Source organism: Telmatherina bonti (genome assembly GCF_933228915.1).
Source record: "Telmatherina bonti genome assembly, chromosome: 8".
Taxonomy (NCBI): Eukaryota; Metazoa; Chordata; class Actinopteri; order Atheriniformes; family Telmatherinidae; genus Telmatherina; species Telmatherina bonti.
The window spans coordinates 5497567-5523562 of NC_136626.1; the positions used below are offsets into that span (position 1 = coordinate 5497567).

The 25996-nt window shown below is 51.3% G+C and overlaps 1 protein-coding gene across 3 annotated transcripts in view; it reads right to left on the minus strand.

Moving 5' to 3' along the window:
* pde4dip (phosphodiesterase 4D interacting protein) overlaps nucleotides 1–25996 on the minus strand; it is a gene marked incomplete at its 5' end in the record, with an annotated part of 75832 nt that overhangs the window by 42436 nt on the left and 7400 nt on the right. For 2 of the 3 annotated variants that reach the window (XM_079244917.1, XM_079244916.1), the window contains 12 exons: nucleotides 2828–2993; nucleotides 3069–3314; nucleotides 3392–3586; nucleotides 6378–6557; nucleotides 6632–6769; nucleotides 6895–6990; nucleotides 9219–9377; nucleotides 9690–9899; nucleotides 12906–12989; nucleotides 13104–13223; nucleotides 13327–13455; nucleotides 15369–16580. In XM_079244917.1, the coding sequence (XP_079101043.1) occupies nucleotides 2828–2993; nucleotides 3069–3314; nucleotides 3392–3586; nucleotides 6378–6557; nucleotides 6632–6769; nucleotides 6895–6990; nucleotides 9219–9377; nucleotides 9690–9899; nucleotides 12906–12989; nucleotides 13104–13223; nucleotides 13327–13455; nucleotides 15369–16580 (2935 nt within the window). Of the gene's footprint in view, nucleotides 1–2827; nucleotides 2994–3068; nucleotides 3315–3391; nucleotides 3587–6377; nucleotides 6558–6631; nucleotides 6770–6894; nucleotides 6991–9218; nucleotides 9378–9689; nucleotides 9900–12905; nucleotides 12990–13103; nucleotides 13224–13326; nucleotides 13456–15368; nucleotides 16581–23455; nucleotides 23571–25802; nucleotides 25964–25996 lie in introns of those variants that run through there. The other variant, XM_079244918.1, reaches the window with a different exon arrangement.

Here is a 25996-nt window from a genome sequence, read left to right on the forward strand (position 1 = left end):
TATCTGAATATATTTATTTATCTGCTGATGTTTTATTATCCGGATGACACAGCAGCGATAAAAAAAGACTGAAATGTGTCTTCATGTCAGACGTTCATCATCTGGTTATTTATAAAAATAAAAACTCATCAAAAAGAAAACTCATCAAATATGAGCCAATGATCCAGGATGGATCTCCATGGAGATGGATCTCCATGGCAACGGAGCCGGCTTCATGCTGCAGCTTTACACTTCATTCTGCTCTTCATACTCGCAGCAAAATGTTTCGTCAGGGAGGGGGGGGGGGGTTATATCTGTAACTGTGCTTGTGTTACTGTGTTTTACTTCATGGTTGGGGGGGGGGAATTCTAGCTGGGGGGAGGGAGGGGGGTCCTGGAGTCACAAACGCATCAAACAAACACATAAAGTTTATTTTTTTATTGTTAAATTCTGGAAAACATGTTAAAGTCAGTAAAACGTTCAGAAAAGCATCACACACACACGCACTGAACACACACACGCACTGAACACACACGCTGAACACACACACACACACACACTGAACACACACACTGAACACACACACACACTGAACACACACACACACACTGAACACACACACGCACTGAACACACACGCTGAACACACACACACACACACACTGAACACACACACACACTGAACACACACACACACACTGAACACACACGCTGAACACACACACACACACACACTGAACACACACACACGCTGAACACACACACACACACACTGAACACACACACACACTGAACACACACACACACACTGAACACACACGCTGAACACACACACGCACTGAACACACACACACACACTGAACACACACGCTGAACACACACACACACACACACTGAACACACACACTGAACACACACACACACTGAACACACACACACTGAACACACACACACGCTGAACACACACACACACACACACACTGAACACACACACTGAACACACACACACACTGAACACACACGCTGAACACACACGCTGAACACACACACGCACTGAACACACACACGCACTGAACACACACACACACTGAACACACACACACGCTGAACACTCACACACACACTGAACACACACACACACTGAACACACACGCTGAACACACACACACACACTGAACACACACACACACACTGAACACACACACGCACTGAACACACACACACTGAACACACACACTGAACACACACACGCACTGAACACACACACACTGAACACACACACTGAACACACACACACTGAACACACACACGCACTGAACACACACACACACACTGAACACACACACACACACACTGAACACACACACACACTGAACACACACACGCACTGAACACACACACACACTGAACACACACACACTGAACACACACACACACACACTGAACACACACACACACACTGAACACACACACACACTGAACACACACACTGAACACACACACACACTGAACACACACACGCACTGAACACACACACACTGAACACACACACACTGAACACACACACTGAACACACACACACACTGAACACACACACGCACTGAACACACACACACTGAACACACACACACACTGAACACACACACACTGAACACACACACACACTGAACACACACACACACACTGAACACACACACACACTGAACACACACACACACACACTGAACACACACACACACACTGAACACACACACACACTGAACACACACACTGAACACACACACGCACTGAACACACACACGCTGAACACACACACGCACTGAACACACACACACTGAACACACACACGCTGAACACACACACTGAACACACACACACACTGAACACACACACACACACACTGAACACACACACGCACTGAACACACACACACTGAACACACACACGCACTGAACACACACGCTGAACACACACACACTGAACACACACACACTGAACACACACACACACACACACACACACACACTGAACACACACACTGAACACACACACACTGAACACACACACGCACTGAACACACACACACTGAACATGAACTGGTTTCCTTCCACCTTTTAAACTGGTTGATGGTTTAATTCTGATGGGAATGTTTTTATTTACAGGATAAAAAACACAAAGAGGAAAGTTTCTATAAACACAACCCAGAACCGAACCAGCTCCGGCTGTCTGGACCAGGATCACCAGATACAGGACTAGGACCAGGATCACCAGATCCAGGACCAGCCTCACAGCTTCAGTTCTGGTTCACTAAGTCCAGATTCAGGTCATGGTCTGCGGCCTCGACCCTCTTCCTGTCCGTCTCTACGGTTAGATAAAGGTTTTGGGACAGGAAGGGGGTCTGCCATGAACCCGAGGCTGCAGGAGGAACCACCAAGACACGGTGGAGACACGCTGAACCGGGACGTCTCTGGACCGAGACGAAGACGTGAACCAGCCTGATGCTCAGTGGAACACGTCTGGCGAGGAGTTTGCTTATAACATGGTGTCAGTGTTTTCCCCCAGAAAGACCCCTGCAGTCCCCCGGATCAACCTGGACTCCCAGAAAGACCCCTGCAGTCCCCCGGAGCAACCCGGACTCCCAGAAAGACCCCTGCAGTCCCCCGGAGCAACCCGGACTCCCAGAAAGACCCCTGTAGTCCCCTGAAGCAACCCAGACTCCCAGAAAGACCCCTGTAGTCCCCCGGAGCAACCCGGACTCCCAGAAAGACCCCCGCTGCTGGTCTCTCCATTCGGACCCCCTCCTGGACTCCGCTGCTACAGATACCGCCCCATGCTTCTCTGATGCCCACCTCCAGACTCCGGCTGCCTGCTGCCGGGCCGGTCGCGGCCCAACATGGGGACTCTGGCTGGGGGAACGTCCTGCTGGACCAGACTCTCCCTCAGCTCCTGGACCTCCTGGGTCAGTCGCTCCAGCAGAGGGAGGTCTGACGGATCCACCAGCTGCTTCTGGAAGTCCTGCAGAACACAGAGAGCGGCGTGATGTGAGGCAGGAAGTCCAGCGGTGGATCACGGGCTCTTCTACCGACTGACCCTGATCATCTCCTCCTTCAGGTTTAGAGTTCTCCTGCTCAGCTCCTGGTTCTCCTTCTCCCTCCTCAGGGCTGAGCGCAGGTCCTCCTGCACCGCCCGCAGCTCCTCCTGCACCGCCCGCAGCTCCAGGGACAGGTCCGGTCCAGACTCGGGCCTGGATCCGAACCCTGCGCTCAGCTGTCTGCGCAGCTCCTGGAGTCTCGCCGTCTGCTCTGCGACGACCTCACCGAGCAGGTTCGCCGAGTCCTGAAGGAGATCCAGGAGCATTTTTAACCAACAGCTTCTCCAAGCGGCTGGCGTTCCCGCACCGTCCTGCACTCTACCTTTATGTACTGGTCTCTGGACCCGATGGTCCTGAGCAGATCCTGGACCTGCTCTTGGTGCTCCTGCGCCTGATGGATCCGGTCAGCCAGCACTTCCTGGAAGAGGCGGTCTTTCAGCCGGAGGCGGAGCTTCAGGTCTTCCAGAACTTCCTGAGGAGCAGAGTGGACCTGAGTCAGCAGGGAGCAGCGGAGATCCTGCAGGAGACAGAAGAGACAGGAAAACACTCTGTTAACAAGTTCTGGATCCAGAATTCAGATCCAGGACCTGGCCCTGCAATGGACTGGCGAGCTGTCCAGGGTGTACCCGGCCTTTTGCCCAAAGACTGATGGGATAGGCTCCAGCTTCCTCGCGACCCTGAATTGGATTAAGCAGTTTGAATAATGAATGAATGACTTTGGACTTTGGAATTCTGGATCTAGAACTTTGGATCTGGGATTCTGGATCTAGAAATTCATCCGTCTTCTGCTGCTTATCCGGGGTCGGGTCGCGGGGGCAGCAGCCTAAGCAGGGAAACCCAGACTTCCCTCTCCCCAGCCACAATTGCCACAATTGCCTCGGGGGGGATCCCGAGGCGTTCCCAGGCCAGCCGAGAGATATAATCCCTCCAGCATGTCCTGGATCTTCCTTGGGGTCTCCTCCCAGAGGGACGTGCCTGGAACACCTCACCAGGGAGGTCCAGGAGGCATCCTGACCAGATGCCCGAGCCACCTCAACTGGTTCCTCTCGATGCGGAGGAGCAGCGGCTCTACTCTGATCTCCTCCCGGATGACCGAGCTCCTCACCCTATCTCTAAGGGAGAGCCCGGCCACCCTGTGGAGGAAACTCATTTCAGCCGCCTGTATACGAGATCTCCTTCTTTCGGTCACGACCCACAGCTCATGACCATAGGTGAGGGTAGGAACGTAGATCGACTGGTAAATCGAGAGCTTCGCCTTCTGGCTCAGCTCCTTCTTCACCACGACAGACCGGCGCAGAGTCCACATTACTGCAGACGCCGCACCGATCCGTCTGTCGATCTCGCGCTCCATCCTTCTCTCACTCGTGAACAAGACCCCAAACCTCAAAGAGGGGGGTCCTGGAGGGGGCAGTACAAATAGTGTTTTTGTTATTGGACTTCTGTGCTCGTCATGGATTGTCTATAACGAACACCATGTTCCAACATAAGAGTGTCCATATGTACACCTGGCATCAGGATTCCCTGGGCCGCAGTTCGATGATCGATTTTGTAGTCGTATCGTCGGACCTGCGGCCACATGCCTTGGACACTCGGATGAAGAGGGGGGCGGAGCTTCAACTGATCACCACCTGGTGGTGAGTTGGCTCAGATGGTGGGGGAGGAAGCCGGTCAGATCCGGCAGGCCCAAACGTGTTGTGAGGGTCTGCTGGGAACATCTGGCTGAGTCCCCTGTCAGAGCGAGCTTCAACTCCCACCTTCAGCAGAGCTTCGAACATGTCCCGAGTGAGGCGGGGGACATTGAGTCCGAATGGGCTGTGTTCCGTGCCTCTATTGCTGAGGCGGCCAGCCGGAGCTGTGGCTGTAAGGTAGTTGGTGCCTGTCGTGGCGGTAATCCCAGGACTCGTTGGTGGACACCAGCAGTGAGGGATGCCGTCAAGATGAAGAAGGAGTCCTATCGGGCCTTCTTGGCCTGTGGGACTCTGGAGGCAGCTGATGGGTACCGGCGGGCTAAGCGGCATGCGGCTTCGGCCGTTGCCGAGGCAAAAACTCGGGAATGGAAGGAGTTCAGCGAGGCCATGGAGAAAGACTTCCGGACGGCTTCGAGGAGATTCTGGTCCACCATCCAGATGGGGAGCTGCTGACCTCAACTCGGGACGTTGTGGGTCGGTGGAGGGAATACTTCGAAGACCTCCTCAATCCTACCAACATGTCTTCTGATGAGGAAGCAGAGCTGGTGGACTCAGGGGTGGACTCTCCTATCTCTGGGGCTGAAGTCACTGAGGTGGTCAAAAAGCTCCTTGGCGGCAAGGCCCCGGGGGTGGATGAGATCCGCCCGGAGTTCCTTAAGGCTCTGGATGCTGTGGGGCTGTCCTGGCTGACACGCCTCTGCAGCATCGCGTGGACATCGGGGGCAGTACCGCTGGATTGGCAGACTGGGGTGGTGGTCCCCCTTTTTAAGAAGGGGGACTGGAGGGTGTGTTCCAATTACAGGGGAATCACACTCCTCAGTCTCCCTGGTAAGGTCTATTCAGGGGTCCTGGAGAGGAGGGTCCGCCGGATAGTCGAATCTCGGATTGAAGAGGAGCAGTGAGTTTTTCGTCCTGGTCGCGGAACAGTGGACCAGCTCTATACCCTCTCTGGGGTCCTGGAGGGGGCATGGGAGTTTGCCCAACCAGATCTAGAACTCTGAATCTGGAATTCTTGATCTGGAATTCTGGATCTGGGACTCTGGATCTGGAATTTTTTGATTTAGAATTCCGGATCCGTAATCATGGATCTAAGACTCTTGATTTAGAACTGTAAATCTAGAACTCTGGATTGGGAATTCTATATCTGGAACGTTTGATCTTTGTCCTTGGATCTCGGATTTTAGAACTGGAACTTTGGATCTGGGACTCTGGATCTGGAATTCCGGATCTGTAATTCTGGATCTGGAACTCTGAATCTAGGACTCTGTATCTGGATCTGGAATTTTGGAGCTGGGACTTTGGATCTGGGATTTTGGAACTCGGATTCTGGATTGGGGACTGTGGATCTGTGACTCTGGATTTAGTACTGTAAATCTGGGACTCTGGATCTGGAATTCTGAATCTGGGGTTCTGGATTTAGGACTGTAGATCTGGTTTTATAAACACCATGGTCAGAAAGTCTCGGTGAGTCCGGTCAGTCACCACGACTATCAAATGCCGACAAACCGTTCTCAGACATGGACCTACAAAGAGCTGGTTCAGGACTCATTCAGGACCAGGAAGTGGACCTGATCCAGCACGGGACTGGGTCACATCGGCGGTCTTCTGGGTCGGACTTACTTGAGCTTCCTGCGTGCAAGCGTGCAACGACGCCTGCAGCTGCTGGATGATGGCGTCCCTCTCTGTGAGGACGCGGCTGTGCCAGTCCTCGCCGTCCCGCTGCTGCCGCTGGACGCTCCTCCAGGCGTCGGACACCTGCTGCAGCTCCGCAGCTTTTCCCCGCAGCAGCACCTCCAGACTCTAACACACACACAGCCAATGAGAAGGCAGGAAGCAGCAAACACGCCGTCCACGGGAGAGCGGCGTTTCCTTACGGTGATGGTCTCCTCGTTGTTGGTCAGGACGCAGCGCTGTCGCTGCACGTCTCGCTCTCTCTCCCGGAGCTGCAGCCGCAGACGCAGAAGCTCCTCGTCCTTCTCCTCCACGCAGCGGTACTTCTCGTCCACGGCTCGCTGCAGGTCCGACGCCACATGACAACATCAAAACAGACTCTCTAACAGTCTGGGATGTTCTGAAATGGTTCTGGTCGCTTCGAAGCCAACATGGCGTGTTTCCGTGTGTGTGTGACGCAAATTACCTCCAGAGCTCGGTCTCTCTCTTTTATTCGCTGGCGGAGTTTCTGCAGCAGAGATTCTCTGTTCTCCTTCTGATCCTCCAACATGTCGGCGTAGTCCTAAAGGACGCAGACAGACAATCATCACAACGCAAGGCCCTGAACGCACCATCACAACACACGGCCCTGAACGCACCATCACAACACACGGCCCTGAACGCACCATCACAACGCAAGGCCCTGAACGCACCATCACAACGCAAGGCCCTGAACGCACCATCACAACGCAAGGCCCTGAACGCACCATCACAACGCAAGGCCCTGAACGCACCATCACAACGCAAGGCCCTGAACGCACCATCACAACGCAAGGCCCTGAACGCACCATCACAACGCAAGGCCCTGAACGCACCATCACAACGCACGGCCCTGAACGCACCATCACAACGCACGGCCCTGAACGCACCATCACAACGCACGGCCCTGAACGCACCATCACAACGCACGGCCCTGATGCACGGCCCTGAACGCATCATCACAACACACGGCCCTGAACGCATCATCACAACGCACGGCCCTGAACGCACCATCACAACGCACGGCCCTGAACGCACCATCACAACACACGGCCCTGAACGCATCATCACAACGCACGGCCCTGAACGCATCATCACAACGCACGGCCCTGAACGCATCATCACAACACACGGCCCTGAACGCACCATCACAACACACGGCCCTGAACGCACCATCACAACACACGGCCCTGAACGCATCATCACAACACACGGCCCTGAACGCATCATCACAACACACGGCCCTGAACGCATCATCACAACACACGGCCCTGAACGCACCATCACAACGCACGGCCCTGAACGCACCATCACAACGCACGGCCCTGAACGCATCATCACAACGCACGGCCCTGAACGCATCATCACAACACACGGCCCTGAACGCATCATCACAACGCAAGGCCCTGAACGCACCATCACAACACACGGCCCTGAACGCACCATCACAACGCACGGCCCTGAACGCACCATCACAACGCACGGCCCTGAACGCACCATCACAACGCACGGCCCTGAACGCATCATCACAACGCACGGCCCTGAACGCATCATCACAACACACGGCCCTGAACGCATCATCACAACGCAAGGCCCTGAACGCACCATCACAACACACGGCCCTGAACGCATCATCACAACGCAAGGCCCTGAACGCATCATCACAACACACGGCCCTGAACGCATCATCACAACACACGGCCCTGAACGCACCATCACAACACACGGCCCTGAACGCACCATCACAACGCACGGCCCTGAACGCACCATCACAACGCACGGCCCTGAACGCACCATCACAACGCACGGCCCTGAACGCACCATCACAACGCACGGCCCTGAACGCACCATCACAACGCACGGCCCTGAACGCACCATCACAATCACAGACCGTATATGAAAGATGGACGGAGCCTCCGGCGGCTAAAAGTGAAGCCGATGTAGAAGTGCATAACACACGCTAGGGGCTGCAAAACAGAGCAAATTCCCATAGACTCCCATGTTAAAAAGACCAACTTCACAGCAGAAATAAACATGTTTACAGCAGAAATAAACATGTTTACAGCAGGAATAAACATGTTCACAGCAGAAATAAACATGTTTACAGCAGAAATAAACATGTTTACAGCAGGAATAAACATGTTTACAGCAGGAATAAACATGTTTACAGCAGGAATAAACATGTTCACAGCAGGAATAAACATGTTTACAGCAGAAATAAACATGTTTACAGCAGAAATAAACATGTTTACAGCAGAAATAAACATGTTTACAGCAGGAATAAACATGTTCACAGCAGAAATAAACATGTTTACAGCAGAAATAAACATGTTCACAGCAGGAATAAACATGTTTACAGCAGGAATAAACATGTTTACAGCCTGGTACAAAAATCCATTTTCAGTTTAATAGGTCAGGTTTACCTTCATGACAACTGTGGGGGGAGTGAATTATTAAATAGCTCTTAGCTACAGAAAGCTCGGAGTTCGCTCGATGTCAATCATCCACCATGACGCTCACAGCCCCCCTCTCAGCTCCACCTCTTTGCCCATATTTGTATTTTCCGGGAGAGACGACGCGCATGCCCCTGCCAAGATGGTGATGGTAGGAACCGCCCACCGAGCTTCAATTCAGCTCTTCAGAAACCTACGGGTGACGTCACGGAGGCTCCGCCCATCTTTTATACACAGTCTATGATCACAACGCACAGCCCTGAACACACCATTTCACACAGTTGACAAGCAGAACATTGTTTACGGTGCGTTCACTGACCTCCACCAGCTGTTGTCTGGTCTGCAGGGACGTCTTCAGCTCGGTGACGGTCTTCTCTCTCTCCTCCTTCTCCCTGTGTCTCTGATGCTCGCTCTCCCTCAGCTGCTCCTCTCTCTCCTGCAGAGCGGCTCGTGCTTTCTGCAGAGCGACCTGCAGCTCCTGAACGCACCACAGTCATCAGGTAAAAACAGCACAAAGCTGGGAAATACGATGCTTTTTTCACATTCTCTTTCAGTCCTCATTCTTGGATGCATGGATGCAGCAATGATGGAACGGTTGCTGTGGTGATTCCCGCCTTTTCCAGGAGCAGGCAGAGCTGTCGTGGTGTGAAAACTACAAGTCGAGCAGCAGAATCTCCATCTGAACGTTAGGTGAAGTTTTATTTGTGAATTCTTTTGTTTTTATCTCGGGTTACAGAGACGTCTCACCTAGAAATTCACACCGTTTGATGGGAAAACCTCCTTTTCTCACCTGGTTGTGTCTCTCAGTCTCCCTCCTGTGCTGCAGCGCCCCCTGCAGGTCTTTCTCCAGCCTCTCCAGGGCCCGGTTCTGGTCCTCCTGAACCCTGGCGGCCTGCTGCTGAACCCGCTGACCCGCCTGCAGCTCCAGCTGAACCTGGAAGACAGAAGCCTGCAAAGCCAGGACCTCGGTCTGACCGCAGACAGTCTCCGCAGGGGACACCTGGAGTGGACAGATGACAGTCAGATGTTGGACAGATGAAGGACAAATGTTGGACAGATGAAGGACAGATGACAGTCAGATGTTGGACAGATGAAGGACAGATGAACAGATGAAGGACAGATGTTGGACAGATGAAGGACAGATGAACAGATGAAGGACAGATGAAGGACAGATGTTGGAAAGATGAAGGACAGATGAACAGATGAAGGACAGATGTTGGACAGATGAACAGATGTTGGACAGATGAAGGACAGATGAAGGACAGATGTTGGACAGATGAACAGATGTTGGACAGATGAAGGACAGATGAACAGATGAAGGACAGATGAAGGACAGATGTTGGACAGATGAAGGACAGATGAAGGACAGATGTTGGACAGATGAAGGACAGATGTTGGACAGATGTTGGACAGATGAACAGATGTTGGACAGATGAAGGACAGATGAACAGATGAAGGACAGATGTTGGACAGATGAAGGACAGATGAAGGACAGATGTTGGACAGATGAAGGACAGATGTTGGACAGATGTTGGACAGATGAACAGATGAAGGACAGATGAAGGACAGATGAAGGACAGATGTTGGACAGATGAAGGACAGATGTTGGACAGATGGAGAGAAGTTGGACAGATGTTGGACAGATGAAGGACAGATGTTGAACAGATGAAGGACAGATGTTGGACAGATGAAGGAGAGAAGTTGGACAGATGTTGGACAGATGAAGGACAGATGTTGAACAGATGAAGGACAGATGTTGGACAGATGAAGGACAGATGAAGGACAGATGTTGAACAGATGAAGGACAGATGTTGAACAGATGAAGGACAGCTGTTGGACAGATGTTGGACAGATGTGGACAGATGAAGGATAGCTGTTGGACAGATGTTGGACATATGAAAGTCAGATGTTGGACAGATGTTGGACAGATGTGGATAGCTGTTGGACAGATGAAGGATAGCTGTTGGACAGATGTTGGACAGATGTGGATAGCTGTTGGACAGATGAAGGATAGCTGTTGGACAGATGTTGGACAGATGTTGGACATATGAAAGTCAGATGTTGGACAGATGTTGGACAGATGAAGGACAGACGTTGGACAGATGTTGGACAGATGAAGGACAGATGTTGGACAGATGTTGGACAGATGTGGACAGATGTTGGACAGATGAAAGTCAGATGTTGGACAGATGTTGGACAGATGAAGGACAGACGTTGGACAGATGTTGGACAGATGTGGACAGATGTTGGACAGATGAAGGACAGATGTTGGACAGATGTTGGACAGATGTGGACAGATGTTGGATAGATGTTGGACAGATGAACAGATGAAGGACAGATGTTGGACAGATGTTGGACAGATGAAGGACAGATGTGGACAGATGTTGGACAGATGTTGGACAGATGAAAGTCAGATGTTGGACAGATGTTGGACAGATGAAGGACAGATGTTGGACAGATGTTGGACAGATGAAGGACAGATGTTGGACAGATGAAAGTCAGATGTTGGACAGATGTTGGACAGATGAAAGTCAGATGTTGGACAGATGTTGGACAGATGAAGGACAGATGTTGGACAGATGAAGGACAGATGTTGGACAGATGTTGGACAGATGAACAGATGTGGACAGATGAAGGACAGATGAAGGACAGATGTTGGACAGATGTGGACAGATGTTGGACAGATGTTGGACAGATGTGGACAGATGTTGGACAGATGAAAGTCAGATGTTGGACAGATGTTGGACAGATGTTGGACAGATGTGGACAGATGTTGGACAGATGAAGGACAGATGTTGGACAGACGTTGGACAGATGTTGGACAGATGTTGGACAGATGTGGACAGATGTTGGACAGATGTTGGACAGATGAAAGTCAGATGTTGGACAGATGTTGGACAGATGTTGGACAGATGAAAGTCAGATGTTGGACAGATGTTGGACAGATGTTGGACAGATGAAAGTCAGATGTTGGACAGATGTTGGACAGATGAAGGACAGATGTTGGACAGATGAAAGTCAGATGTTGGACAGATGAAGGACAGATGTGGACAGATGAAAGTCAGATGTTGGACAGATGTTGGACAGATGAAGGACAGATGTGGACAGATGAAAGTCAGATGTTGGACAGATGTTGGACAGATGAAAGTCAGATGTTGGACAGATGAAGGACAGATGTGGACAGATGTTGGACAGATGTTGGACAGATGAAAGTCAGATGTTGGACAGATGTTGGACAGATGTGGACAGATGTTGGACAGATGAAAGTCAGATGTTGGACAGATGTTGGACAGATGAAGGACAGATGAAGGACAGATGTTGGACAGATGTGGACAGACGCTGGACAGATGTGGACAGATGAAGGACAGATGTGGACAGATGTTGGACAGATGAAAGTCAGATGTTGGACAGATGTTGGACAGATGAAGGACAGATGAAAGTCAGATGTTGGACAGATGTTGGACAGATGAAGGACAGATGTGGACAGATGTTGGACAGATGAAAGTCAGATGTTGGACAGATGTTGGACAGATGAAGGACAGATGAAAGTCAGATGTTGGACAGATGTTGGACAGATGAAGGACAGATGTGGACAGATGTTGGACAGATGAAAGTCAGATGTTGGACAGATGTTGGACAGATGAAGGACAGATGAAGGACAGATGTTGGACAGATGTGGACAGACGCTGGACAGATGTGGACAGACGCTGGACAGATGTGGACAGACGCTGGACAGATGTGGACAGATGTTGGACAGATGCTGGACAGATGTGGACAGATGTTGGACAGATGAAAGTCAGATGTTGGACAGATGAAGGACAGATGAAGGACAGATGTTGGACAGATGTGGACAGACGCTGGACAGATGTGGACAGACGCTGGACAGATGTGGACAGATGTTGGACAGATGAAAGTCAGATGTTGGACAGATGTTGGACAGATGAAGGACAGATGAAGGACAGATGTTGGACAGATGTGGACAGACGCTGGACAGATGTGGACAGACCTGCATCTGGCTGCAACTGGAAATGTCTTTGAGACGAAGCAGCATCTTGTTTTGCTCCTCGATGACTTGGTGGAACTCTGCAGCCTAAATAGAAAGACACACACACACACACACACACACACACAGACACACACACACACACACGCTGTTAGAGGAAGAACTGTCCTCTTTGTGTCTCTCGCTCCATCCCTCCCTCACCTCGGCCTCCTTGGAGGCGACGGCGTCGCTCAGGTTCTGGATGAGTCGCTCCTGCTGCTGCGCCTCCTCCCGGGCCGAACGCAGCTCCGTCTCCATGTCAGCCAGACGCTCCTGCAACTTCTGCAGCGAGACGGACAGACGGAAACGGTTTCTGGCGCTGCGGCGGGGGCAGGGGCGGGGTCAGGTTGAGGGGGCGGGGTCAGGTTCAGGGGGCGTTCCCTACCTGGTTCCTGGTCTCGCTGGCTCGGATCTTGGTCTGCAGGGACCGGAGCTGGTTCTGGGCTGTCTGCAGCTCGCCGACACACTGAGCGGCGTCGTCGTCGTAGCAACCGAGCTGCTCGTCCGTCAGCCGCTGGAAACACGAAAGAGAGTTTTGGGTTTTTTTATCGTTTCCATCTTGTTTACTTTCATTTTACATGTTTTTATTTCAGGTTTTTTCTTTTTTATAATGTTCAGTGTTTTTTTTATTTCACTTTTTATGGGGAACATTTTCAGAATTGTTTCTACATAATTAATGTTGTTTTGCTTTTTAAGGTTTTTATATTTATTTCATTTTTAATTGTTTAAATTTAATCCTGGTGTGATTTAATCTGGTTTTACTATTTTTTCCAGTTTTTTTTTTTTTTTGTACCGCGTTTTATTTCAGTTTCATGTCTTTTTAATGAATTTTGATATAGGAATCTTTTTTTAAAAACCATTTCTCTGTAAATTGAAGGGAAGTTTTATTTTGTGTTGTTTTTCTGCGCTGCATCCTTCAGCTGATCCAGCCTGGTTCTCATCTTATTTCACTTATTTTACATGATTTAATGATGATCCTGTAAAAACCTTTTCATGATGTTTTACTGTATTTTAATCTCTTCTACAACGTGAAACACATCCTGATGTCTGAAATGTGATGTATAAATAAAGTTTCCTGGACTTGAACCAGCAGACGCCGCAGCAGCTGGGTTAATGAAGGAGTGAAAGTGGGCGCTCAGGAGGCAACTGTTGCCATGGCAGCAGGTTGTTTACCGTCTGACGTGACGTCACTCTGGGACCGACTGTCTTTCAGACACAAAGACGAGTTTCACTGAAAGAAGAGTGAAATCTGCCGAAGCCAGTCAGGATTTGCTTTCACTTCCCTTTTCTACGTCTGACTCGGTTACAACACATCTCCCACTGAAACCAGTCCAGAACCAGTTTAAACTGGTCTGGACTTGTGGACACAGTCCTGTCTCGTCTCTGCTTCCTCCTGGGACAAACAACCTCTTTTAAAGCCATCGTTAGCATAACAATGGAAGTTATGAAGGCCAAACTGCTGCAGCACGGAGACTGTTGCCCCGGCAACGCAGGGGGTTGCTAGGAGACAGGTGAAAAGTGGGGTATCAATGCTTTTATCTTCCCATACTCGAGGGTAATCAAAGTGGCGTTTTCTCAGAGGAGATGAAGGCGAGAGATCCGGTATGGAAGGAAGCTGGAAGACTCAGCATTAAATAAAACCTAAAAACTGGATTTTATTCTGTTTTAACGGTAAAACTACTTTAAAATCATCTTTCTGATCGGGATCACGCCATAAAACACCTGTATGGAGCTAAAACAGGGACAAAAGTGAATTCTTCATGTTAAAGTAACGTTCCGAATCCGATCTACGGATTCAATCTGGACGTAAATATTTATGTATAATTTGTGCCGGTTACAGGTTGGACTACTTTTGTCCCTCTTCTGCCTCCGTACATTAAGCCCTCCAGGAGTAAAACTTATAACTAAAGACCGTGTGTGTGTGTGTGGGGGGGGGGGGGGGGGGGGGGGGGGGGGTTCCCCACTGCAACACACATCAGACAAAACACGCCATTGACTGCAAATAAAAAGATGGGCGGAGCCTCCGTGATGTCACCCGTCGGTTTCTGAAAGCTGATTTGCTCTCTATCTGCTCCCATCGCTCCAGGAGGGGGCGCTGTGGACGTGCGGGTGGATTACTGACACCTACTCCAAGCTTCCCGTAGCTAACAGACCTAACCGAGCTAACCCGAACCTAACGGGAGCTAACAAGCTAACAGAGGTAAGTGGGCTAACGAGAAGTCACGCTGTTAGCCGGTAAAATCCGCGGTTGTTCTACATTCTGCCTCATGCTGCTGGGCATCGGGTACCTGCCAATCAAAAGGACACGCCCCTAAATGATGCAGAAATTCCAGAAACTGTCCTGACGGTAAAGTTGAGCTATTAAAGCTAAATGTTTGTAGCGTGGTGACGAGACGTTTCGGGTCTTCCTGCTGTTCTGTTCCTGACCTGCTGGAAGCCAAACGGCCCAAACAGAACGTAATCATCCGCCCACTGCGCCTCCATCTCTGCAAGCTCCGCCTCCAGCTCCTGCTGAGGACAGGGGACCACCACCTCTGGGACGGTCTGCTCGGGGAACGTGTCGTCCGCCGCCCCCCCGCAGGGCGACCTCAGCGGGACGGGTGGGTGAGGAGACAGGCTTTGCTCCAGCTTGGCCCGGACCAGGACAGGGAGCTTGCTGCCCCCGCGGGGCTTTACGGGCCGGTACTCCCACCCCCGCAGGAGGCTCAGCATCACCTCCAGCCCAGAAAAGGAGCTCTCACTGGGGGGTTTGTCCCACGGCGGCTCCCTTCTTGCAGGAGCCTCCTCTGGCTCGTCTTCTTCTCTGGTTTTTTGGTTTGTCGGGACGCAGCCGGCTTCCAGAGACTCTACAGATGAGGCGGGGCTGGGAGTCTTCGGACCACATGGGGTCTTGTCCGTCTCCATTCCAGCCGAAGGAGACTCAAAGACGGTGGTGGCCTCGGAGTCTCTGGTTGGGTCTTCCGCCCCCTGGGGGGGTGCAGAGTAGCGCGTGGAGGGGCCGCAGGAAGTGCTCCTGCGTCCCACCTTCCTCGGTACCCTACAAACCGCCTCATAGTCCGAGTCGGCAACCCGGAGCGCGGCGCACCCCCGGCACCGCCTTGGCTTTTGGCAGGACAGGGACTCGGGTCCGGAGCACTGGTGGGGGGGCTGCTCCAGGGTCAGGTCCTCCTTATCTGCCCAGGACTCGTAGACAGAGTAAGCCAGGTCATCCTGGATCAGGTCAGAGTACCTCCCGTCCCCCAGAGCGGACAGATCCACCACCGGCGGGTCCTGGGGCGCCTCCTCGGACCCAGGCGGAGCCCCCCCACCCTCCTCAGGGTTGTTCCTCCGGTAGAGGCCTCCGATGCACTGCCTGAGGCGCTCCTTCTCCAGGAGCAGCTTGTGGAGGCGCTCCAGGGACAGCGCCTCTACGCGCGCGATCACCGTGTCGAAGCGGTACATCCGGTCCAGCATGAAGGTGCACTTGGAGCAGGCGAACTCCCCGCGGCCGTCCCGGGCCAGGTCCTGGCCCAGGGCGTGGGACAGCAGAACCTGCAGGTTGAGCTTGGCCCCCGGGTGGAAGATCCAGCGCCGCTGGTTCCCGCAGAGCTCGCGGGCGCAGATCCTGCAGGCCTCCTTCATCCTCACCACGTCCAGCATCACCAGCAAGTTCTGCCCGGTCCGGCGGGTCAGGATGGTCCTGGTGGGTCCACAAACCCAGACGGAACCGCCCACTTCAATCCATCAATCAATCAGTCAATCAATGATAGTTATTCATCAGGTCTCAGAGGCGGTTCCACGTCACGCTGCCGCGGCTGTCAGACTAAGCAGAACCGGATCAGAACCGGGTCCAAACCGTTTGTTCTCGTGAAGACCGGAGGCGCGCGACTGAGATGTGAGGAAGCTGCTGCAGCATCCAGCGCGCGACTGAAGCCAGATCTCTGATCCTGCGCAGCGACGTGATCCGGATCAGGGATCTCCACGCAGAGTGGACGTGTTACGTCTCCACCTCCTCGCGCGACCTTCAGGTTTCGGTCCAGATGTTCTCAGCGGACTGGTTCCGCTTTCAGACCGTGTCCTCCTGCGTTTCCTGCCGCGTGCTCACGTGACTTCATCTCCCCGCAGAGGAGCAGAAACAGCACCTTTCCCCTTCTGCTGCCCCCCCCCCCCCCCCCACCGGGTTCTGACCGGGTCCTCGCTCCGGTTCGGTTCGGTCCAGCAGCAGCTCGGCTGTCAGACTGCGGACATTCAGGCAGCGTTGACAGAAAACAGAGACCATTTGTGAATGAGAAGATGCATCACTCTGCAGCAACAACCAGACCCGGACTTTGATATATTAAAAAAAAATAAATAAAAAAATAAAAAAAAATCTAAAATTGAAATTACTTCCCTAATTAAATGGTAAAAGTATGTTTTATATTATTTTTTAAAAACCTAAAATAAAATATTGCGTCTCCTTAATTACTTTTATTCATTATTTTATTGATAAATGGTGTTTAATAAGAAAAGATCATATAAACTCTTAATTAAAATGCATATATCTATGAGATTATAATAAATCTGTTTACATTTAGAAAAACCCTTTTTCCATTTTATTTCTGTAACAGTTTCATACATGAACAGATAGATAGATAGATAGATATTTTAGCAGGTATTTTTCAAGTGATTGCGCAAAATCATGAAAAATAATATAAAAAAAAAAAAATTAATAATACACCATGAACACGTATGATTATGTGTTTGATGAGTGTTTAACACATAAGGAGACATTAACTGGACAAACATGTAATATCTGCTGTGTTTTTGTTGTCGATTAAGTTTTTTAAAATGAGCAATCCTGCAGAGAAAAGAAACACTTCTGATTTTAGTGTAGGAGTGAGACATCTCGCAGTGGGCTGGACTGAACCATTTCCAGTAAAACGGGGGTGAATGGGGGTGGGAGGGGGGTGCTCTTTGCTGCACAGTTATAGTTAAAAAGCTGATGTGGTAAAAATGGAAGGTTTTTATTGGAAATATTGACACTTTTTAATGTTTTAACTGTTTTCTGCTGACAGAAAATCAGCTCAGTCTGTTTTATTTGCAGATAAAAACCATGAAAACTTGGAAATTTCACTTTGTTTCGGTGAAAAGTGACATTTTTAGAGGATTTCCGCTGTTATTAGAATACAGGTTAAAATCTGTGATTAGTTCAGTGATGAAAGTTGATCATATGGAGCAACTTCCTGCCTCTGTGTGACCGTTTGAGTCTGAACAGAGGAGACGTTTCCATGTTGTCAGCCTGGAATGAGTTCATGCCTTTCCCAGGGGGAAAAGGCATGAACATCACCTGACATCACCTTCCTCCCACAGATGATCTTCATCATCCATCCTCCGCCATCACAGCGGGATGGATGTGTTGTTGCCATGGCAACCTTCACAGGAGACTCGATCTCCTCAGGGTCCAGAGAGCGTCTCCATCCGTCACCTTGTCCAGCCAGAATGAGGCGCAATCAAAGATCAATTAATCCTAATCAGAGGCGGGACGACGGACTGATGGAGAGGAGGAGGGGTCTCCTCCGCCTCCTCCTCCAGGAGAGGAGTAAACGACAGAGAAGGAGGCGCGGCGTGGAGCAGAGGTCCATCTGATGGAGGCTAGAGGAGCGGAGACGTCTGCAGGGTTCTGCAGTCCGGTCCCACCAGGACCCGGTCCCACCAGGACCCGGTCTCACCAGGACCCGGTCCCACCAGGAACCGGTCCCACCAGGACCCGGTCTCACCAGGACCCGGTCTCACCAGGAACCGGTCCCACCAGGACCCGGTCTCACCAGGACCCGGTCCCACCAGGACCCGGTCTCACCAGGACCCGGTCCCACCAGGACCCGGTCTCACCAGGACCCGGTCCCACCAGGAACCGGTCTCACCAGGACCCGGTCCCACCAGGACCCGGTCCCACCAGGACCCGGTCTCACCAGGACCCGGTCCCACCAGGACCCTGTCTCACCAGGACCCGGTCCCACCAGGACCCGGTCCCACCAGGAACCGGTCTCACCAGGACCCGGTCTCACCAGGACCCGGTCCCACCAGGACCCTGTCTCACCAGGACCCGGTCCCACCAGGACCCGGTCCCACCAGGAACCGGTCTCACCAGGAACCGGTCCCACCAGGACCCGGTCTCACCAGGACCCGGTCCCACCAGGAACCGGTCCCACCAGGACCCGGTCTCACCAGGACCCGGTCCCACCAGGAACCGGTCCCACCAGGACCCGGTCCCACCAGGACCCGGTCCCACCAGGAACCGGTCCCACCAGGACCCGGTCTCACCAGGACCCTGTCCCTCCTCACCAGGTTCCAGGTTCCAACAGAAATCCTCCAGGATCCTGGAAGGACTTTCTACGGATGTTTCTGCCTTTCCCACTGTTCTCAGTCCGGATGATCCCACATCCGGGTTCTGAGGGATCTATCGGAACCGTTGAGGTTCTGGTTCTGGAGAGGATCCGTCCCTCTTTCGGACCAGATAAGTTTAAACATGAAAAACATCCAAAAAACTTCTAAATGTTTTAAGATGAACTTTTTCTTGTCTTTGTTGTTTTATTTTATGGGTTATCGTGAATCTACTGAAACAATCGATACTCTGATCGATTATTTTATTTCAATTATAAATAAAGGTTTACTATGTATGCAGTTCAGAGCAGCGACCACCAGGTGGAGCCAGTTTCCAGCAAACCCACTGAGAGGCAGCTGGTGGATCTGGTACCCAGTCAGGACGAACCAGTCAGAGGGCACCAGTGTAGACTGGACTGTACTGGACTGGACTGGACTGGACCAGTGTAGACTGGACTGGACTGGACTGGACTGGACCAGTGTAGACTGGACTGGACCAGGGTAGACTGGACTGGACCAGTATAGACTGAATTGGACCAGTGTAGACTGGACCAGTGTAGCCTGGACTGGACTGGACTGGACCAGTGTAGACTGGACTGGACTGGACTGGACTGGACCAGTGTAGACTGGACTGGACCAGGGTAGACTGGACTGGACCAGTATAGACTGAATTGGACCAGTGTAGACTGGACCAGTGTAGCCTGGACTGGACTGGACTGGACCAGTGTAGACTTGACTAGACCAGGGTAGACTGGACGAGACTGGACCAGGGTAGACTGGACTGGACCAGTGTAGCCTGGACTAGACTGGACTGGACCAGGGTAGACTGGACTGGACCAGTGTACACTGGACCGGACCAGTGTAGACTGGACCGGACCACGGTAGACTGGACCTGACCAGTGTAGACTGGACTGGACCAGGGTAGACTGGACTGGACCAGTGTAGACTGGACTGGACCAACGGTAGACTGGACTGGACCATGGTAGACTGGACTGGACCAGTGTAGACTGGACTGGACCAACGGTAGACTGGACTGGACCACGGTAGACTGGACTGGATCAGTGTAGACTGAACTGGACCAGTGTAACCTGGACTGGACTGGACCAGTATAGACTGGACTGGACCAGTGTAGCCTGGACTGGACCAGTGTATACTGGACTGGATCAGTATAGACTGGACTGGACCATGGTAGCCCGGACTGGACTGGACCAGTATAGACTGGACTGAACCAGTGTAGCCTGGACTGGACTGAACCAGTATAGACTGGACTGGACCAGTGTAGCCTGGACAGGACCAGTGTAGCCTGGACTGGACCACGGTAGACTGGACCGGACCAGTATAGACTGGACTGGACCAGTGTAGACTGGACTGGACCACGGTAGACTGGACTGGACCAGTGTAGCCTGGACTGGACCAGGGTAGCCTGGACTGGACTGAACCAGTATAGACTGGACTGGACCAGTGTAGCCTGGACTGGACCAGTGTATACTGGACTGGATCAGTATAGACTGGACTGGACCATGGTAGCCCGGACTGGACTGGACCAGTATAGACTGGACTGAACCAGTGTAGCCTGGACTGGACTGAACCAGTATAGACTGGACCGGACCAGTGTAGCCTGGACAGGACCAGTGTAGCCTGGACTGGACCACGGTAGACTGGACTGGACCAGTGTAGCCTGGACTGGACCAGTGTAGACTGGACTGGACCAGTGTAGCCTGGACCGGACCAGTGTAGACTGGACTGGACCAGTGTAGCCTGGACTGGACCAGGGTAGACTGGACTGGACCAGGGTAGACTGGACTGGACCAGTGTAGCCTGGACTGGACCAGGGTAGACTGGACTGGACCAGTGTAGACTGGACTGGACCAACGGTAGACTGGACTGGACCAACGGTAGACTGGACTGGACCACGGTAGACTGGACTGGATCAGTGTAGACTGAACTGGACCAGTGTAACCTGGACTGGACTGGACCAGTATAGACTGGACTGGACCAGTGTAGCCTGGACTGGACCAGTGTATACTGGACTGGATCAGTATAGACTGGACTGGACCATGGTAGCCCGGACTGGACTGGACCAGTATAGACTGGACTGAACCAGTGTAGCCTGGACTGGACTGAACCAGTATAGACTGGACTGGACCAGTGTAGCCTGGACTGGACCAGTGTAGACTGGACTGGACCACGGTAGACTGGACTGGACCAGTGTAGACTGGACTGGACCAGTGTAGCCTGGACCGGACCAGTGTAGACTGGACTGGACCAGTGTAGCCTGGACTGGACCAGGGTAGACTGGACTGGACCAGGGTAGACTGGACTGGACCAGGGTAGACTGGACTGGATCAGTGTAGACTGGACTGGACCAGGGTAGACTGGACTGGACCAGTATAGACTGGACTGGATCAGTGTAGACTGGACTGGACCAGGGTAGACTGGACTGGACCACTGTAGACTGGACTGGATCAGTGTAGACTGGACTGGACCAGGGTAGACTGGACTGGACCAGGGTAGACTGGACTGGACCACTGTAGACTGGACTGGATCAGTGTAGACTGGACTGGACCAGGGTAGACTGGACTGGACCACTGTAGACTGGACTGGATCAGTGTAGACTGGACTGGACCAGGGTAGACTGGACTGGACCACTGTAGACTGGACTGGACCAGGGTAGACTGGACTGGACCAGGGTAGACTGGACTGGACCACTGTAGACTGGACTGGATCAGTGTAGACTGGACTGGACCAGGGTAGACTGGACTGGACCAGTATAGACTGGACTGGACCAGTGTAGCCTGGACTGGACCAGGGTAGACTGGACTGGACCAGTGTAGACTGGACTGGACCAACGGTAGACTGGACTGGACCAACGGTAGACTGGACTGGACCACGGTAGACTGGACTGGATCAGTGTAGACTGAACTGGACCAGTGTAACCTGGACTGGACTGGACCAGTATAGACTGGACTGGACCAGTGTAGCCTGGACTGGACCAGTGTATACTGGACTGGATCAGTATAGACTGGACTGGACCATGGTAGCCCGGACTGGACTGGACCAGTATAGACTGGACTGAACCAGTGTAGCCTGGACTGGACTGAACCAGTATAGACTGGACTGGACCAGTGTAGCCTGGACTGGACCAGTGTAGACTGGACTGGACCACGGTAGACTGGACTGGACCAGTGTAGACTGGACTGGACCAGTGTAGCCTGGACCGGACCAGTGTAGACTGGACTGGACCAGTGTAGCCTGGACTGGACCAGGGTAGACTGGACTGGACCAGGGTAGACTGGACTGGACCAGGGTAGACTGGACTGGACCAGTATAGACTGGACTGGATCAGTGTAGACTGGACTGGACCAGGGTAGACTGGACTGGACCACTGTAGACTGGACTGGATCAGTGTAGACTGGACTGGACCAGGGTAGACTGGACTGGACCAGGGTAGACTGGACTGGACCACTGTAGACTGGACTGGACCACTGTAGACTGGACTGGATCAGTGTAGACTGGACTGGACCAGGGTAGACTGGACTGGACCACTGTAGACTGGACTGGATCAGTGTAGACTGGACTGGACCAGGGTAGACTGGACTGGACCACTGTAGACTGGACTGGACCAGGGTAGACTGGACTGGACCAGGGTAGACTGGACTGGACCACTGTAGACTGGACTGGATCAGTGTAGACTGGACTGGACCAGGGTAGACTGGACTGGACCACTGTAGACTGGACTGGATCAGTGTAGACTGGACTGGACCAGGGTAGACTGGACTGGACCACTGTAGACTGGACTGGATCAGTGTAGACTGGACTGGACCAGGGTAGACTGGACTGGACCACTGTAGACTGGACTGGACCAGGGTAGACTGGTTTCCAGCAGTAGAACCAGTTGAATCAGACCAGTCAACCAACGCTCCACTGTGTTTCTAAAAGCAGCTCCGTATCTCAGACATGATGGGTTTAAAAGCTGAAAAATTCAGTTCTGGTCCAGCTGCGTCACATTCAGACCTGAATCTGAAGCCCGGACCGGCAGAACCGACAGAAAACCTTTTGATCTGACAAAGTTGTGTTGATGAGTTCAGTTCAGCGACTCCTTTATCCACTAAACCGCTTCAGTCTGAGGTCACATGACGCCATGCAGCAAAGAGAAGGAGACGTGGAGGAAATACCTCGGCTTCTCGTTCCTTCTTCTTTAGAGACGATGAAAGGTTCTGGACTTCGGCCTCCAGCTGTCGGACCTGCAGAACCAGAGAATGTTTCTGCTGCTTCAGCTCCTCCATCAGCCTGTCGCACAGAGACGGAAAGTCAGAGGAGAGCCAGGAGCACACATTCAGTATGTAGGTCTGGTATCTACACCAGTATCTACATCAGTATCTGCACCAGTATCTACACCAGTATCTGCATCAGTATCAGTCCCAGTTTCTGTCCCAGTTTCGACACCAGTATCTACACCAGTATCAGTCCCAGTTTCGACACCAGTATCTGCATCAGTATCAGTCCCAGTTTCGACACCAGTATCTACACCAGTATCAGTCCCGGTATCTGCACCAGTATCTGCATCAGTATCTGCACCAGTATCTACACCAGTATCAGTCCCAGTTTCGACACCAGTATCTACACCAGTATCTACATCAGTATCTACACCAGTATCTACACCAGTATCTGCACCAGTATCTACACCAGTATCTACATCAGTATCTACACCAGTATCTACACCAGTATCTGCACCAGTATCAGCCCCGGTGAACGTACCAGTACACTGATGGGGACAGAACCAACAGCTGCAGACATCTTCCTGGAAACAAATCTCTGATGATCCCAGCCTGCGTTAAATGGCGTGTCTCCTACATCACTAACTAAGATTAGTTTCTCGTCGGGGAGGAATAAAGTATTTCTGATTTGATTTGATTTGATTGATTTGCTACGGCAGAAGATCTGGGACAAACTTGAGCCCGATGGAAAACAGGTGATCTGTCTGGTTTATAAGTGGATGTTGGAGACGGCTGCGTATTCTGGACCTCCCAGATACTTAAACAGTAATTTATCGTACTTTTTAATCAATACACGTATTAATAACCATATTTTTTTAAGCAGCTCTATGATTCTACGTCGAGTTTTCTGAGCTTTCTGCAGTGTTATAGTGATACATGTTCATCGGACAGACAGTGCGATTTTGTCACCTAAGCACGTTTGAGTTTCCAGCACTCTCACCGTTCGGTTTCCATGGCGATGGAAACGATTGGTTTTAGAGAGTTTTTTCCACTTTGAAATGTTAGTTATGTCCCAGGGGAGGGACTCAGTGATTGGTCGTCTTCTCCAGGTTGTGCACGTTCTCTAGAAGAAAGCCACGCCCACCTTTACTGCTCAGTATAAGTACTCCTAGCAGTTGACCAATGCAGGACAGAGGGCGGAGCTTTCTCTGTTGGCGTGTTTCTGGCTGCTCTGAGAGGATCAATACAACATGAATAAAAGGGTTTGTGAAAAATGATTAATTTTTCTTGACCCTCTGGACTTGCATATTGACATAAATTAAACGGAAATGTGCATCAATGAGACACTAAGTGCAATTCCTGCTAATTGTGTGCTTTTTTTCTGCCTTTATTTAAGCCAATACAAACTCCGATAAGGTCAGAAATCTCTTCCAGGAGCGACCTGGTCAAGATGGAAAACTCAGAAATGTGCAACATTTCCACAGCCAGTAATGAAACACAGAGCACAACGGCAAACTGGATCTAGTTTCTTCTAGATACAAACCAGATCACCATCATCCAGCAGAGGCAAAGATGTGTCAAATATTCTCGTTTTGAAGAGAAATCCTGACTTTACTTTCAAGCTATCTAACGTGTGTCTTCGATTAACAGTATAACGTAAACCAAGGATGCAAGTGGTTCCAGTTTCCCCTTCAGCACCTGAAAGCTCAGGAAGTTCAGATGACCTCCCTTTGCCATCTGAAAACAACAGCACTGGGTTTTGTTGCGTTAAGCAGCAGCTTAGGTTGGGTTGAGTGAATCTGAATAACAAAAATGACTCATCATCATCATCAGCAGAGATGATATTTATCTTTGCATAAATTCAATCAGAGCTTATTATTAGATTATGGAAAACAACAGTGGTCCCAGAATGGAGCCTTGGGGACCCCCTGTGACACAGGCAGAGGAAGACCAGAGTTCTAGCTGACAGGTTTAGATGATTATTTTGCAGACTGAACATGTATATAACATGTGTTAATAGACACATATGCACAAAGAATTTCTTACAAAGACAGAAAGAAATATGAATAAAACTCATGAACATACTTGAAAAAATCATATGAAATTATTAAAAAATTAAATCAGAAAATAACCTCTTTCTAAACATGTTTAAGAATCTTTTAGATGCTGATTTGAAGTAAACTCAGAGGAGGCGTCTCAGGTGTAGCTGGTGGAGCCGACATGCTTCTTTCTCCACCTGATGTGGGTTTAACATCAGTTTTTATTCTAATAAAATGCTTTTACTGCTCCTGTAAAGATGTATCACCTCTCTTGGTCTGTGGAGGTTTGCAGGTTGTGGAGACCTCCTGAGTCTCCACGCTCCTCCATCCTCTCCAGCATCTCCCTCTCCAGAGCCAGTCGGCGCTGGGCCTCAGAGTCTGCCAGCGACGCCATCTGCTGGGCCTCCTCTCTCGCCAGTTCAGCCTCCTGCAGACAAAAGTCTCTTTTTGCCGTTTCTGT